Source organism: Trichechus manatus, unplaced genomic scaffold (assembly GCF_000243295.1).
Source record: "Trichechus manatus latirostris isolate Lorelei unplaced genomic scaffold, TriManLat1.0 scaffold00001, whole genome shotgun sequence".
NCBI lineage: Eukaryota > Metazoa > Chordata > Mammalia > Sirenia > Trichechidae > Trichechus > Trichechus manatus.
The window spans coordinates 41,688,444-41,706,732 of record NW_004443937.1 but is presented as its reverse complement, the minus strand read 5'-3'; the positions used below and the strand labels follow the sequence as shown (position 1 = coordinate 41,706,732).

General features: G+C 43.7%; 1 protein-coding gene across 1 annotated transcript in view; it reads left to right on the top strand.

Annotated features, from left to right (window-relative positions):
• The window catches only part of CADPS (calcium dependent secretion activator), a 548,960-nt gene that overhangs the window by 464,137 nt on the left and 66,534 nt on the right, over positions 1-18,289 (top strand). Inside the window, 2 exon segments of the mRNA XM_023727714.1 lie at positions 3,867-3,941; positions 4,832-4,915. Coding sequence (XP_023583482.1) covers positions 3,867-3,941; positions 4,832-4,915 — 159 coding nt within the window.

The following is an 18,289-nucleotide window of genomic DNA, read 5'->3' as shown; positions in this document are numbered from 1 at the left end:
TCATTAAAATTTGCAAAGTACTAATAGAGAGGAAACTGTGTGTTAAATAGTTTCGCACTGGGCCTAGTGTGTTTTCTTCTCATTTCCGAGGTCAGATGGTCTTAACAGAAAGACAACATCCACCGTCTGTTTCATGACAAGGCAAAATGTGCAACACGGGAAGTCAAGTGGGATGAGTTTCACATAGTGATTGTGAATTTGCAGCAACTTAGCTCCTCAAAGCAAAAGTGAGCTCCCCAAACTTTCCATTCCATTGACGATTTAGCAGTTCCCCTTGCTACTACCATGATCTAGGACCCCAGAATATAATTCGGGTATATATGTCAAGTCAATCCAAGAAGGCCAGCAGAGAGTACTAGAAAATGTGAAAATGAAAAGGGCCCCTCTTTGCACCCTAATTAGGATACAGATAGAATGAGATAGTCAATCCAACTGCAAGAGATTTTGTGACAAAATAAGCTAATGGAAAGAGGTGGTAATTTAAAGATGCCTCATTGGTATTTGTACCCCTTGATGGAGCTTCCCATCTGCACAGAACAATGAATCTTCCAAGAAAGAGCAAAGAGTGAAGGCATAATACTCACTTTTGCTCCAGAAGAGCAATTTAATCAAGTGAGTATCATGTATCAGGAGATCTGGCAAAAGGAATGTACATATTTGGTAGCTACTTGAACAGAAATGGGGGCTGCTTTGATATTAGCCCCTTTGCTGCATGATAAGCAGAGTAGACACTGCCCTACCCTTCCATCTTTCCCAAAGTAGCTTTTATTTTAGTTATAATTTACGTACAATAAAGTATATCGATTTTAAATGCGTTTAGATAAATATATACATACATGTAACCACCACCCAATCAATTAGTAATAGTAGTACAGCCACATAGCACTTCTAAATTTCCAAAACAAGTTCGCATGCATTGTTTCATTACTCTGTTAGGTGAATATGATTTCTATATTCACAACAGGGATAATTCTAGCCCCATTACAGAGATGAGGAAACAGGCCAACAGAGATTGACTTGCTCAAGGTTCCTCTTGAAGTAAGAAGCAGAATAAGCATATCAAAACAATTTGTTTTTATAAGCAGGAAAAAAAAAAACGGGAGGAGTGGGGGAGGGGTCGCAGTATTTGCACAAAGTAAAAGGGGGAGAAAATGGAACTACCTGGGGAGAAGTTAGGGCCAAGTTTAGCACCAAAAGTCAAAGGTGAGAAGACATTCCCACAAACCACTGCATCTCCATGGACTCTGATTTGAACTCCACTTAAAGAATGAAACTATTTTAGGTTTGAGGTTCATTAACTAATCAGACTAAGTTTTTTTGGTGTGTGGAGAATATTTTCCCTTAGCTCTGTTTACCATTTCATCCGAGTTTTCCAAGAGAGTATTTCTATTGGCAATGTTGTTCTTCTTTGCCCGGCTACCATTACTGATTGTTTTGATCAAAGATTCTGTAGAAGAATCCTGATCAAAAGGGGGAAGAATGCAGAACAGAATTTCAAATTATCAATGGAATTCAGACTTTCTGGATCCATTGAGGCTGGATGAACCCCCAAAACTATTGCCTCAGATGATCTTTAAACTTTAAGCCTTAAACCAAAGCTGTGCCTTGATGTCTTCTTAGAACCACAAAGTAGTTTATCTTAACAAGTAAAATATGTCTGCCTTGAGCATTGTGCTCTTTTAAAGAATTATCTGTGTGAGATGAAACTGACAACAGCACCTCAAAAAGTTAGATGAGAAGCTTGGGGAAGTGAGTTTAAGTCAGTGGTGGTGGAGCAATTTGGAGAAGGAAGGCAAGAATATTTGCACAACTTAAAGAATTTAATCAATGTCACTGAGTTGTACGTGTAGAAATCATTGAAATGGTGTATGACTGTGTATATTTTCATGAAAAAAAGGTCCTGCATTTAATATTTCATACTGTATTATTTTGCACACAGCTGGATTTTCTGGTTTAGTTAAATCCCATAATTAATTTAATAAATGTGACTCATTTGCAGCAGCTCAAAGAAAACCTAGCAGAGGAAGGCAGTCACATGAGGAGGGAAATTAAGCATGTGATTCTGGATCTTATCTCAAGACCTAAAAATGAATTTGGAGCCCTGTCAATGTTCCTGAATTCTTTTGCTCCTCCATCTTTCTTTGTATTTCTAGAACAGAATTCTGCAGATTTTTTTTTTGCATTTAGCTCCAGTTTTATGCCACCTGCTAGTAAATCCTTTCTTGAAGCTAGTGGTATAGCCAACGTGGGTTCTGAGTCATCAGGGGTGTACAACATGGGCCATTTGCTGTATTGTTTTCCTTCCAATCCACGGAAACATAACTGGACGAGAGGACTGAGTACTAAGACCATCTCTCCCTGCCCTTATCTTCTGTTTGACGAACATGAGCAAATAATTGTTGGAGTCACAATTATAGTTGACAAAGTGCTGTCACATCTAGGCCTTCACTTGATCTTCAAAACAATTGTGAGACTGAAAGCAGACTACCAGGAAAGGACCGAATAATAATACTAAAAAAGAAGAATATACCAGCTAAAAATATCTTTACACAGAGCGTATCTCATCCCCTTTCCAAAATCAATAGTTTATACTAGCGTCCCTCCTCTCATTGGTCTGGGTGGTGGTATTATTATCTGGTTTTTTACAGATAAGAAAACTGAGCTAAATTTTGTTAGACAACGTGACTTTCTACCTTTGCACTGGAACTCTATATGGGTCTTCCCGTTACCAACAAAGCTCCCCTTAGACTTTAAGTGAATTAACCTACTTCACATCCTTTGGCTCACTCTAAAGAATTCTAATTGCCAGTTATCAGACTATCAAACCACATTTACTATTGCTTATTATTTATGGATGTTCTCATTGCTTTCTGGATATTAGCTTGTTTAATTTTTATTTTCTCATATGTCCTTTTATCCTGATTTTTATTTGCACTGTTCCCTTTTTTTTCTGTTCCTAATTAATCATCCTCCTTCTGAAAGTTTGCTAAAGAGTGGGTAAGTGCATTTTCCTTTCCAAATAACAATGTTTTGCATTGTTATTTTTCATTAGTTAAGGAAATACGGAATAATTCAAATGGATACTAAAATGATCTAATAAATGTCAAGGAGCTGGCATATAACACTTTCTGTTGAAATTGCTTTTCTTTTTTCCCTGGCATTTACAGCAGATTTTTATTTGTGTGGGGGTTTGTTTTCGCATTACTATTTGAATTAAATCGACACTGGCAGTTAGAGAAATTGAAAAATTTAGCGGCAGTACAGGCTCGAAGTCTGGGTCTGCTTATCCATGAGTGGAGAAAATGAGACACTTTGACATGTCACAGAGTCAGCACCTGGAGACAGAGTGGGGAGCTCTGAGGCATCAACCCAAGGTACCTGAGGGGTCTAGAACTGTTTTTGCAAAATCAGTCATGATGTCTTAGTTAAATTCCCTTTGGAAGAACTCTACTACCCAAGCCACATCCCCTCCCCAGCAGTTTTGAAAATATAACTTTTCATTTCTTGTATTAAATTATTTTGGTGTCTTGCTTTGTGAGACCCGGACCAACACACAGCTAGGCTGTTCAAGCCTCCGTGCGTGCTGTTTGTAAATATGTGTGTGCATCTGCACATATCAAAGCCATCAAGAGCCTTGGGTGAGGAACAATTGAGGCTGGTAGGATTTTTGTTTTGTTTTTTAAACTTCAGATCTGTCTCCATCAAAGACCTGGAGTCAGAATCTTACAGCTGCTTCCAGGACTAAGGAAATAAGCTGGATCTGCAGGGCAGGCTTTATTTACAAATTGCGTTGTCGGAAACTTACTGATGAATGAGGTGCCATCACCTCCCAAACATGCTAATATTTGTCTTTCTGTGTTCTTTAGCATCAATACCACTCAAAAATAGATGAACTAATTGAAGAAACCGTTAAAGAAATGATAACACTCTTGGTTGCAAAGGTAACCTTCAGCTTCAGGTGAAATGTTTCATTGTGAACATTCATTGTTATGTCTGCATTTCCATTAAAATGTAACACATTAAGAAGTTGAGCTGGATACTTGTGCTTCTCAGGAAACAAGATTGTACATCACCCAGCCTCAGCTCGGAATGATTTTTCTGATGATCTCGAGCTGTGTGAAGATAAATTGATGAAGTGGCATATGTTAACTTAATAAGAATTTGTCCCCAAACGTTGCACTGGGTTATGCAGAAAATGTTTGTTTTGTTTTTCAGCACTGACAAAGTTAGATTTTTAAATACAGAAAGTTAACTGGTGATACGGAATTCTGCCATCATGAGAACCCCCCTCCTCTAGTTTCAAATGCAGTGAGAGTCATAATAAAACATAAAAGTCAGATAAAGCTATTTCAGTCATCCTCATGAATTATAGAATTTTAACTAAGTAATGCTGAATGGGAAGACATTTATATTTGCCAGTGCTAAACTTCTGTTTCCCCCAAATTACTGATAAAATACAAATAAAAATAGATTGGATTAAATGTAGTGCTAATATGTAACGTAAAAACTGCTTTGCACAGTTTTTGGATTTTGAAAAGTGCATTTAATATTATCGCAAGCTATATGCACTTCAATAATATTTTGTCACTTTGCACTTCTGTAACACTCCATATTTGCAATCACATAATAATGAAGAGAAAGCCGGATAAGTCAAATATTTCTATATAAAGGCAATCTATTCCTTTCCCTGAAGGCTGGAATCAGATAATAGAGCCCATAAATGAGCAGAGGGCTCAATCCTCGTCTCTGTGTGGTTGGGAACTGTTGCTCTTTATTGTGAACAAGTATAGTTTGAAATAATTTTTTTTTTTCTTTTTTGCTGTTCTTCTAGTTTGTTACTATCTTGGAAGGAGTACTGGCAAAATTATCCAGATATGACGAAGGGACTTTGTTTTCTTCTTTTCTGTCATTTACCGTAAGTAAAGAGTTTTCTTTTCTGGTTCTTGTTTTGTCTGGGTTTTTATTTGAGGGACGGGTGCTGTTTTGTCATTGTGTGTGTGTGTGTGTGTGTGTGTGTGTGTTTTAACTGCAGTCAACTACCAACTTGTAGTACTAACACTGGGAGAATTAGCAGGACGTTTTATAACAGCAGATAATCCAAAATCATTTCTGTCTTATTTATGAATGTACTGTATGTGTGTGCGTATATATACATAAACACACACACCTCTCCGTGTTTGTATCTAAAGAGTTGTCTGCCTGTGTGCACCTTAGCTATCTTGGGCAAATCACTTAGTGATTCTGGGTCACCATTCCCTCACCTGTAAATGAGGCAAATTAATTTTAGAGGTTGTGAATGGAAACCTACAGGTCAGATAGTGCTTGCGAATATGTTTTATTTGATCCTCATTGTATTGGGTATATTTTTCTTAACTGAATCCATTGCCAATATTTAACGATCAGGAGATTTCATAGAGAAGTCCAGATTTCATGGTTTTCTTTAAAAAGTGCATGATCTGCAGCAGTGGGCCTGTATGTCTGCATAGCAACAGTCAGCTAGAGCTGAGTCGCCGTTGTCCCAGGGACTCGACACGGGTTTGCTGTAGCCGGCCTCCTGGGTGTTGCCCTCATTCACGTGCCTGCCTGGGCTGGGGGCATTTGAGTTAACAACCTCTGGAGCAGATGATCTCTGAGTCCTTTACAAACTCTGAGATGCTCTGGTTCTGTGTCGGTCTTGAACAAGACATAGAGGTGATAACAGGAAGGCAGCCTTCTTTTCTGTTGCTAAATGATCGGTGGAGATGGTAGTTGTACACTTCAGGGGCCCACTTCCCTCTCCCTTCCTGGTGCTACGTGGGCATCGCAGATGCATGCTTTCTTGCATTTTTGACAACGGAGTTTTGCTGCCTCTGAGACCATAAGAAGGGTAATCAATTTAAGACTTGCTGTCTGTGGGTCTTTAAAACAGCCTTACTTTATGAGAATTCACCCAAACAGGCATTGAATGCCAGGACACGATCTGGCACAGTGAAATGGGTAGTACATCGTCATCTTCAGAATCCAACGGAAGTGGGTTCAAATCCCATTATGGGTATTAACCAGCTGTGTGATCTTGAGCAGATGTCTTATCCTCTCTGAGCCTTGATTTTCCCATTGGTTAAGATGGGGCGAGGGGGGAAAATAATATCTTCCATACAGAGCTGTTTTGAGGATAATAATGTAAGTAAAAGAGTTTAGCATAGTCCCTGTACATAATAAACTAAAAACCAAACCCACTGCTGTCGAGTTGATTCCGACTCATAGCAACCTTACAGCACAGAGTAGAACTGCCCCATAGGGTTTCTAAGGAGCAGCTGGTGGATTTGAACTGCCGACCTTTTAGTTGGCAAATGAGCTCTTAACCACTGCACCACCAGAGCTCTCCATTGTACATAATAGGTCTTAATAAATGGCAGCCATTGTTAATAAAAGGTAACTAGGGTCTCCGTGAGTTGAAATTGACTCGATGGCAGCAGGGTTTTTTTGTTTTTTTTAATATTTGTCTTCGTCATCTAGAGCTGCTCTAACAGAAATACCACAAGTGGATGGTTTTAACAAAGAGAAGTTTATTCTCTCACAGTCCGGTAGGCTACAAGTCCAAATTCAAGGCATCAGCTCCAGGGGAAGGCCTTCTCTCTCCGTCAGCTCTGGAGGAAGGTCCTCGTGATGCATCAGTCTTCCCTTGGTCTGGGAGCTTCTCTGCGCAGGAACTTCAGGTCCAAAGGACACACTCTGCTCCCAGCACTGCTTTCTTGGTGGTATGAGGTTCCCCACTTTCTGCTTTCTTCCCTTTCCTTTTATCTCTTGAGAGATAAAAGGTGGTACAGGCCACCCCCTAGGGAAACTCCTTCACATTTGATCAGGGATGTGACCTGGGTAAGGTTGGTGTTACAATCCCACCCTAATCTTCTTTAACATAAAATTACAAGCACAAAATGGAGGACAGTCACACAATACTGGGAATCATGGCCCAGGCAAATTGATACACACATTTTTGGGGGACATAATTCAATCCATGACAATATTATTATAAGACACAAGCATGCATGCACACAGTCTCTTCCAAATATACCCACTTTGGTCTTTCCCCAACCCATATATTACTTTTCCTGGGAATTAATGGACATATAGGCAGAAGCATTTAAAATCATTTCTGGATAGCATCCATGTGTCTACATGCCCAGCTTGTTTTGATGACGTAGCTCTGACCTTCACAGGTATAAGGAACGAACTCAGTCCCTGGAGTTTATTGGTGAAGGTGGCGTGGGAAGGGGATGGTGACAGCAGGAATTCGAACCAATGCCACTCTGTAGAGCCACCCATAATGCATCACAGCTGAAAGGAAATCTCTCCAAACCACTCCTTTGACAAAGAAACCAAGGCTCAGAACGGGGGAGTAACTTGTCTAAGGTCACGTAGCAATGGGCAGAGTGAAGACAGAAACGTAGATCCCCAGCCAGCTTCCCCACCACATCCTGCAGAGAGTGGGCTGCAGCTGGCAGTTGCCTGGCGCTAGAAGGCAGATGGGCAAGTGAGGGGGGAAGATTCATAAAGAAGGATTCAGGGCACATGAGTGGGAAATATTAGACAATCTTACATTCCTTAGCCAATGGTGAAAAGAGGCAGAACTAAATACAACATTTCTGGAAAATGTTCCCGTGACACCCAAAAACTACATCACTTTTTTGGGTCTTCGTGTTGAGCAACTGTTTCTGCTGCATTGAACCTGTGAAAACCGGGAGAAGGGCCCCCTCTGCTCTATAGTGAACAGAATGCAGCCCACCAAGGACCACCCCCCTGATTACTGAACTACCCAGAGGACTGTGTGAAGGTGGCCCCGGGGGCAGCAGGAGCAAGAACATGGCACCAGGGAGATGCCCAGGGGAGGGTTCGGAGCCGGAAGACCCAGGGTCTCCTGTGCAGGAGCCTTCAGGCTGAAATTCCCGTCCTCTCGTCTGCCTTTCCCGAGGCGTTTTGCAGCCTCACACCCTGCCTGGTAAAGGCACTGTAACTGCAGAGCACTTGGGAGCCCGTTGCCGGGCACCTGACTTCCTTAGTGACACTTCTCCCACACACTTGGCCACCCAGAGGCCGAAAGCACCCACTTATCATTTGCAGCCTATGTTCTCATCTCCTGTCGGTCTTCCAGTACTGGAGACCACGAGCTGTGCCTAGAGGTGGCAAGAATATCTCTAACACGGATTCTGAGCTCCTGCCCAAATTTCAGGGGCCTTTGAAGGCTTCCTGCAGCCCAGCTGTGTTAATTACCCAGGAGTGGCGTGGAGGAGACAGGGCTGAGCAGGGGCAGCAGGCGCTGGGGAGGGAGCCTTGGAATCAAGGATGGGAGAAGCAGCTGTGAGTCCGAGACGCTGGACAGAAGCTGGAGGTAGTGCCGGCCCCTGGCGTGACTTCCCTCACTCCACCCCCCGTCTCTGATTCCACCCTGCAAGTGTCGCTGTGCGCTCACCACATCCCCACCGCAGCCCGGCTGCCAAGTACGAGCCATGTGCTCTGCCCCCCAGAACGCTGACAAGTATCGACAAATATGCCACCCTTTCCCCCTCTTTCTCCCGCTGAGCACCTCCTTTCCCGGGTGGGCTTGATTTCCTGGTCCAAGCCAGACATTTTGGAAGGCGTCTGCAGTGGCACGGAGCAGGCAGGAATATTTATTTCTCGTCTCCATCTGCATTGCTTCCTCTCTTGGAGAGGAGTTGGGGGGAGGAGGGAGGAGGAGATGTGGCTTCTCTGTGCCAGCCCGGGAGGCGCCCAAGCGCACCCCTCCTCCCTCCCCCCCCAGCCTCGGCAGCAGTAGCAGCCCGGGATTTATGGAGGCAGGCGCCTTTCGAACTTTTGGAAGATCAGCCCAGTTGGAAGACACAATTAGCAACCTTCCGCCCATTTCCCTTGACTGCAAGATGTGCTTTTGTGTGGGCTGCTAGCTTGGAAGTGGCCCTGTCTTGTGGGTAGCCTCACGCTGTTCTTTTAGGAGGCCAGGAAGGGGCTGAGCAGGTACCCAGGTTCCTCTACCAGAAAATCAAACTTTGCCTCAGTGCTATCCAGGTGTTAACAAATATGCTAGTTCTGGAGTCCATTCATTCGTTCATTCACTTATTCACTCTCCCAACATACAGCTACTGCACACCTGTGAACCACGTAGGAATCCCTAGGTGGCACAGGTGATTAGCACTTGGCTACTAACCGAAAGGTTGGCAGTTCAAATCTACCCAGCGGCACCTTGGAAGAAAGGCCTGGCAATCTGCTTCTGTAAAGATTACAGCAAAGAAAACCCTACAGAGCAGTTCTACTGTGTAACACGTGGGGGTTGCTTTGATCGTAACTGACTCGCCAGCAGCGGGTTTGGGTTTTTGGGGTGTGTCATGCATTGTGCTAGGTGCTTGGGACGCAGCAGCGAGCAAGGAAGACGTGCTGTCTGCCCCTGTGGAGCTTACATTTAGCAAAGGAGACAGCAAGAAAATCATAGTCTGGGAAAGTGCTGGAGTGAGAAAAGGTGGGCAGTGGCTTTCCCCCAGCTCAGGGGGGTCAGGGAAGGTCTCTCTGAGGAGGTGACGTGTGAGCGGAGACTCCAGGGAGCCAGCGTGGGTGAACAGGAGGGAAGACTCTTCTGGACAAAGCAGCAGCCGCAGTGGTCCTGAAGCAGGAAAGCCAGCCCTATTTTTGAGGGATATTTTGGGAGTAACATAAACAGGGCTTAGGGATTGAACACAGCCCTGGTGGTGCAGTGCTTGAGAGCTACGGCTGCTAACCAAAATGTCGGCAGTTCAAATCCACCAGCTGTTCCTTGGAAACTCTACGGGGCAGTTTTACTCTGTCCTACATGGTCGCTATGAGTCGGAATCGACTTGAAGGCAACAGCTTTGGTTTTTTGGTTTTAGGGATTCAGTGGATGTTGGGAGTGGAGACTCCATTGGATAGGGCAAGGGTGGAGAGCCCGAAAACTGTGACGGATCGGAGGGCTCAGCTGAGCCGAGTGAGTCCTGAGAGTCAGTGGGGTACAGCCCAGAGTGGGGAGACCTCACCAAGGAGCAAGAGACCACGCGGTGGCTTTTAATGCCCTTTCCTGTAAAATGACGATGTTTCTATTAGATGCGTTTACATGTCTAAAACAGCAATGAGAGCCACAGCTCCTGTTCCTTGAGCCCCTGCTAAGCACCAGGCAAGGGGTTAAGCGCTTGGAATATATTTTTCTTATTGAGTCACCTGAATGATTCCATTCTGACAACGCTATTCTGCAGATGACGAACCGAGGCTCAGGGAGGTTAAGCCCCCAGCTTGACCTGCATACTCCCTCTAGGTAGACCAGGGAGCCTCAGAGAGGGGTGAAGGGGTAGGAAGAACCCAGCCCCTCCCCTCCCCGAGCAACTGACCGATTACGTGAAGTCCTCAGAACCCAGTGCCCTGGAGTCGATTCCAACTCAGGGCGACCCTATAGGACAGAGTAGAGCTGCCCCATAGGGTTTCCAAGGCTGTAAATCTTTATGGAACCAGACTACCACACGTTTCTCCCGTGGAGTAGCTGGTGGGTTTGAACTGTCGACCTTTCAGTTAGCAGCTGAGTACTTTAACCATGGCGCCACCAGGACTCCTTTGAAATCCTCTAAAGTCAGTAAAAATTCATCCGAGATGCCCAGTCAACCAAATCCATTTGAGATGGTTATGACATAAGATGGAAGCCACTCAGGATGATAAAGCCCATTTTAGGGTTCCAGGGTCCCCAAACCTGTATTTCCAGTCCCCTATGTCTGAAATTCAAATTATGGAGCTCTGGTGGCACAGTGGTTGAGAGCTCAGCTGCTAACCAGAAGGTTGGCAGTTCAAATCCACCAGCCGCTCCTTGGAAACCCTGTGGGGCAGTTCTACTCTGTCCTGTCGCGTTGCTATGAGTTGGACTCAACTCAACGGAAACTGGTTTTTGTGTCTCACATCACCCTCGTCTACCTTTTTCCTTTTGCCATCGTTTTACTTGTTTTGCCACTTAGAAACGGAACAAAGTAAACGGGCTCCCTCCCGCTAGAATCCGTGACGAGGGCTGTGGGTGGGGATGATCAGTGGCAATGACGGCTTTTGTGCAGAGCTCTTGATGTCACGTCACGGAGCAACGCTGCCACCTTGGTCGAAGCCAGGACTGGATCCAGGGAGCTCACTTCTGCACACAGAACAGTTGGGTCAGGAAGCATCTCGAATTTGAGAGTTACGTGGGTTTTTTAGTGTTTTCTCAGGTGGAGTTTCATTTCTGCTTTTGCTTTGGGGAACGCCCAGAGAAACGAGCGTGGGGAACAAGAGAGAGGGCTTCTTACAGTATGGGCTGCTGACGGGGGGTGCAGACAGAGGTCTTGGCCTGCCCCCATCCCAGAGGATAATGTCATCAAATTTTCGGAGGCCAAATTCATGTCATTTGAGTCCATTGGCTTCTACCTTTCAGAGCGGAAGTGGCTGCCTGGGGGGGAAACACCAACCATGGTAGTTAGTCATTGTTATTGCTGATGTTGTCTGTTGCCATCAAGTAGACTCTGTCTCATGGCAGTCTTGTGTATACGAGTGCTCGTATAAACAGTGCTCAGTCCTGCACCATCATCGTGATCATGGGTATGTTTTGAGTCCATTGTTGCGGCTCTTGGGTCACTCCATCACTCCATCTCACGAAAGGTTTCCCTCATTTTTGCTGGCCCTCTACTTTAACAGACATAACGTTATTTTCTAGTGATTGGTCTTTCCTGATGACATATCCAAAGTCAGTGAGCCAAAGTCTCACCATTCTTGCTTCTAAGAAACTTTCTGGTTGTATTTCTTCTAAGACCGATTTGTTCGTTCTTCTGGCAGCCCATGGTATATTCAATATTCTTCACCAACACCACATTTCTAATGTATCAATTCTTTTTCTGGCTTCCTTTCTCACTATCCGCTTTCCCATGCAAAGGAGGCAGTTAAAAAACCCATGGCTTGGGTAAGGCGAACCTTAGTGCTCAAAGTGACGTTTTGCTTTTTAAAACTTTAAAGAGGTCTTTTGCAGCAGATATTCTCAATGCACTAGATTGTTTGATTTCTTGACTGCTGCTTCCGTGGACATTGATTGTTGATCCAAGTAGAACGAAGTTGTTGACAACTTCAATTTCTTTTCCATTCATCATGATGTTGTTTATCGGTTCAGTTGTGAGGATTTTCATTTTCTTAGTAATGTTGTTGTTAGTTGCTGTCGAGTGGATTTCAACTCACGTCGACCCCAACCCCATGTGTGCAGAGTAGAACTACTCCCTAGAATTTTCAAGGCTGCAACCTTTCAGAAGCAGATCACCAGGTCTGTCTTCCAAGGCAACTCTGGGTTTGAACCACCAACCTTTCAATTAGTAGTCAAGCACTTAATATTTGCGCCAGCCAGGGACTCCTTTTCTTAGTAATAGCTGATATTTACTGAATATATACTGTGTGCCAGGCACTATGCTAAGTGATTTACTTGCATTTTCTTATTTGATCCTCACAATCACCCTATGCAATAGATTCTATCATTCTCCCCATTTTACAGCTAAGGAAAGTTGAGTAGCTTGTCCAAAGTCACATAGCTACAAAGATTCTACCTTAGATTTACTCCTTTATTATCACCAGAATGTTATTCCCACGGATGCACAGGAACCCATAAATAAAGCCAATTAGTGATTTTTCCAGGAGTCACAGTCCCTGGGTGGTGCAAACGGTTCACGCGCTCGGCTGATCACTGAAAGGTTAGAAGTTTGAGTTCACCTAGGGGTGCCTCGGAAGAAAGGCCTGGTGATCTACTTCTGAAAATCAGCTAATGAAAACCGTATGGAGCACATTTCTATTCTGACACACACGGGGTTGTGTTGAGTCGGAATCAACTTGACAGCCACTAATTACTGGTTCCAGGGACCATCCACTAACTGATATCGTTTCTAAAACACATTATCAGCAAAAATGGTTTATAAATCATTTTTCCACCAGCCAACCAGCTTTGCAATAACACTGAGGCAATGGGCATTCAGAACTCCCCGTTCCCTCTGGCGTTCCAGATCGTCTTCGGTTTCGTGTTATCCTTTATTCAGCACGTGTCTATTGAGTGTCTCCTATGTGCAGACGCTTGGGCTGAGCAATGAGTGAGACGGACAGCGTCTCTGCCTTCATAGAAAGTGCGTTTGCACGAGGGAGACATATTCTGAACAAGTCCTTTACAAGTGTGGGGACTCTTCCGAGAGCAGTAGTCGGGGCAGTGGGGCAAGAGAGCCAAAGGACCCGAGCTTACCTGGGAGGACATGAAGCAAAAGAAGAATGTTCCAAGGTACAAAGACCTGGAGGAGAGAGGAAGGGACTAGTACATTCTGGGAACCGGAAGTTCATTATGACTCAAGGAAGGACTTGAGCAAAAAGGGGGAGATGACTGGGAGGGGGTTCAAGAGCCATGCAGAGAGCTGATCATCCAGGAGCTTGCCCATGTGGTGGAATTTAAGGTTTTTAATCAGTGGTAGTATCAAAATTGATTAGGCTGGAGAAGTTAAGAGAGGTCAGAGAGAGACCGCCCTGCTACAAACTGGTGCTGGGTTTGTGGTCTTCTGATTTTGAAGCTTTGAGCTTATTTCCCGAATGCCCTAGAAAGTTAGAGAGCTGTAAAGTACTGGCCGGCTGTGCCGACTCCTGACTGCTTTCATCAGAGGCTCCCCGCTGTTTCGGAATTTGACATCCACTTTGGGGTGTGTGACAGATCATTTTATCACCTAGTAGGACAACCTCATTTCCAGTTCATGCCTTGAAGATGCGGTTGACAATTAACATACCTGCTGTCCAAGCAAACGCTTCAGAAGCTTCTCAGAGGAAAAAATAAGTATCCAAAGTTTACCATTTCCCTTAATACTCTTTAGTTAGACAGATGTACATAAGACAGACAGTGTATTTCTTCAGACTGTGAGGTGCTGAGCGACCAGATCACAGAAATGCCAGCTACAGAAGAAATACCTAATAAACATGTACTTAGCTTCAAAGGGGAAATACTTGTTCTGAAATTAAAAAGTGGTGACCTCTGAACCACATGCAGTGGGAAGCTTTTCACCAGAAAGGTAGAGGTGGAAATGTGGATGTGAAGCATGGGCTAACAGGAAGGTAGGCAGGTGATGGACTCTCTCTGAGCCTCAGTTTCTTCATCTGTAGAGTGGGTATGCCAGTGCTGACTTCAGAGAGCCATTGGGATGATTAAACATAAAATGAGCAGTAGGCCTTGCATGATGCCTGGCACATAGTAGGTGCTCACGAATAGCCACTCTTAGGCTGATCATCATCTTACTTAAAACTGTAGGAAGGTGTAAACAACCCTGGTGCTTTTAACCAAGCATGTTCTGATTCATTTAGTCCTTACATTTTTCTTAGAAACAACTCAAACGATTACTTGTAACAGTATCAGCCAGAATTCTCTTATAATTTATACTTCAGTACATTCTTATAGTTAAGAAATCGACTCATCAAAGATATTTACCATTATTTTTAGTGTATTTTTTGTATTTTATGTTATATTTTAATTCTTTAAGAGATTTTCATCCATATACGGCCTCTAGAATACCTCTCCATTAGCCAGAATATTTGCTTAACTGGAATTGAATACCCCATTCTCCAAGCGTATTTTGATTTGAATCAGGTGTACTTCAGTATGCACTGAAGTTGCTTGTTTGTTCTACTTCTGCCTTTTACTAGAGTATAATTTTGACAGATTAATTAACTTCTGGCCTTAGTTTACTAACCTGTAAAACGGGCATAATAATGCCAATTAAAAAAAATCCAAATCTGTTATCATCGAGTCAATTCCGACTCATAGCAACCCTGTAGGACAGAGTAGAACTGCCCCATAGGATTTCTTCCAGTGAGCGGCTGGTGGATTTGAACTGCTGACCTTTTGGTTAGCAGCCGAGCTCTTAACCACTGCGCCACCAGGGCTCCAATGATGATAATACCTACCTAAAACGGTACTGTGAGAATTAAATGAGAAAATGTTATATACCTAGCACAGGGTAAGCATTTAGTACCTATTAGATATTATTGTGGTTATATCCTGTGTATTGAGTATTTGAATCAGTTACTCAGTCAGTCACCGTGTCTTAAATGCCTGCTGTATGTAAATTACTGAGCTAGGAGTTGTACAGATAGAAAGGTAAGTTAAACTTTATCCCTGTTGTCTTGAATTTTCTATCTGGAATGCATACAATAGAAGGAAACTTCAAGATTTTCTGGTCCCATGTTTCCAGCTGTAGTCATCTCGGCTTCTACCTGCTCACTAGAGCCAATTCTTCCCAACTCCACACTCAGTGGTATCATTTTGGTAGTTTGAAATTGACCGTGGTAGGAGTTTTTACGTGAGCGCTTCGAACCGGTTTGAACTGGTTCAGCCATGGCTGACCAAGTGAAACCAGAACAGACGCAACTTTTTACAATTTGGGTGATCTAGAACGATAACCAGAACAGGGAAAATTATGGGTCAAAGCCGTGGAATGGGAGACTCGGAAGAGCCATAGTGAGTCCTTTCGGGAGCCTGATGCATGAGATTCGATTGTTGGCAGGACCATGGAGAGCGACACACTCAAACCAGTGTGGTCAGCGACCATCTTTGAGCAGGGCACCGCTGTTTCCAACTCTGCTCAAAATCCCACAGGCAAGAGATTTGGTTGCTATGCAGCACGTACACTGCCCTTGTTTTCTAAGAGGGAGATTAGGTTTCCAGCAGGGCTTCAACCCATAATTTTTCCCATTCTGGTTATCATTCCATTTTACCCAAATTTTAAAAATTTGGATCTGTTCTGCTTTTGCTTCCTCAGCTATGAGTGAACCCATGTTCAAATACCAGCTCCATCATGCCGCCAGTTCGAAGCCCTGATTTGCACCACAAAGATCAACAAATACTACTAAACAGGACTCTTTTTATTTTTTGAGAGCCTATTTACCAGCATACAACTGAGTGCTTCCCAGGTGTGGGATATTTACTACATGGACCTGAGATGATGTTAGATGTTACACAGACTCAGGATTAAATAGCACCAAGTCACACTGTTAGAGGGTTACTCACTTTCCAATTCTCTTTTCATCCTTATCCTCATGGTATCAATCTGTCTTTGACACGTCTCTAAAACTTTAAAACTTTCATGTGTAACAGAAAGAGAGAGAGGGCGCACAGGTCTTCAGCACCTTTGGCAGACAACCATGACTACCTATAGTTTAATAGCTTTTTTTACTTATGTTGTATTTCGTTTCACCCTTACCTTCTGTTATTGAAAGCGATATGAATTTTCCATTCATGGTAATGATATAAGGTTTCCTTTTGTAATTAATTAACGTATTTAAAAAGTGAGCCAATTAAAAGAAAGATATTAAGTAAATGTAGTACAAATGGCACATGGGTTGTAGACAAAATCAGGAAAGTGGGATTGATGCTGGAAGTTTGGGAAATACTGATACATTCTAGCCACCCTATTTTGCGGTTGTGGAAACTGGGGCCAGAGAAGGGAAATTACTTGCACAGCTGGTTTAGTCACAGAACCCCGGCCTCCTATCTCATCCAATTGTTTGTTTTCCTCCACTCTTTACATAAGATGAGAAGGCCAAAAAAAAAAAAAATCCTCTGCACTGCACAGCAGACCTGAGCTGACTGTGGTAGACAAACTGTTGACTATTTCTAAGCCTTGGTTTCTTCGTCTGTAGGTAAGGATGTTCTACAGACAACAGCAATGATGTAAACAACCTCTACCATCAAGTTCAGGCTGAGGCAGCCTTCAGGGGGGAGAAGGTACTTCATGCAGAAGCATTCCTACTCAGTCCTGACCACATAGCCCTCATGTTCTCAGCACCAATGCCATGCAGAAGCCAGGGACATGAGCAAGACACAGCCCTCGCCCCATTCAAGCTTGCTTTCTGTTAGGCTCTTAGTGTTGAGAGATGTTTAAAGGGCAAAACCAAACCCTAAAATGCCAGAGGTGGGCGGAGGTCCTGACTTATAATGAAACAAAAATAAGCCCTCATGCCTGTTTGGAGATTTCACAAAAATTATAACCTTCCTATGTGCACTTCTGAGTTTCTCCTACAATGAGAGCATGCCATGTAAAGAGGCAAAATGGAAGAGCAGCACAGCATGGCCTGGAATCCAAGGGACCCATGTTCAAATACCAGCTCCACCATGCCACTGACCGTGGGTCTTTTAGGAAGTCGCTTAACTTCTCTGAGCCTCGGTTTCTTCATCTGGAAATGATGATCATCATCATGCCCACTGTTGTGAGGGTTAAATGCTTACAAATTGCTTAGCCTCATGCCAGGGAAACAATAAGCATGCCACCCTCATTAAGTCATAGCAGCATTAAGACGAGGGGTTTGAAGGAGTCCTGGAGCCTTGTAGAAATCCTCTCTGGGAATGAAGGGTTGGGACAGAAATGAGGGAAACTGGAAGGAAAAACAGGTCTACTTCAGCTGGGCATCTGTTTGGAAGCCCCAGGAGGGAAGAGAGATGAGAACATACACTTCCTGGACCCAGTCTCGGAGCACAGTACCCTGAGCAACGGGAGATGAGAACAATTCTCATCGTTAATGAGGCTGCAGCTCCTAATCATTGCATGGAACAGAATGCTTTTGCTTAATAGAGCTCATTTCCCTGCCTCTTGCCCAGCTCCTCAGCGGTGCCAGCAGCTCTTTGTTTAATCAAGGGTAGGGACTTTGAGTAGTGTAGTGGGATGGGCTGTAGGAGGCTTTATTACCCTCATTACTATGATAATAGTTTAATCACAATCAATATTTATGGACATTCACAGAAGCCATGCAATCAACCAGCGGCTCTGCAACACGAGTTTTTGTGTTTTTGCCTAAGGCAACTTTGCAGGAGAGCCTGGGCTTTCTCCTACCTTCCCCTGGTCCCCTCTGAAAGTTTGCAGTGGTTCTCAGAGGACATTTCAGAATACGCATCATGGTTACACAGATAGTTATAGATAATGTCTTGTTTGTGGTAATGGGTGATATTAACAAAACAGAGCACCCTTTACTTTTCAAAGCACTTCTGTACTCATTGTCTGGTTTTCAGCTTTACATTTTGGTAAATTATCTGGTGAAAAAAGGAAGACAGTCTAGGGGGCAGCGTAATATAGTAGAGAGTCCCTTGAAGTCAGACCTGAAGATAAAAATAAAAACCAGTTGCCATCAAATCAGCTCCGGCTCATGGAGACACTGCGTGTGTCAGCGTAGAACTCTGCTCCATCATAGGGTTTTCAATGGCTGATTTTTCGGAAGTAGATCGCCAGGCCTTGTTCCTTTTTTTTTTTTTTTTTTT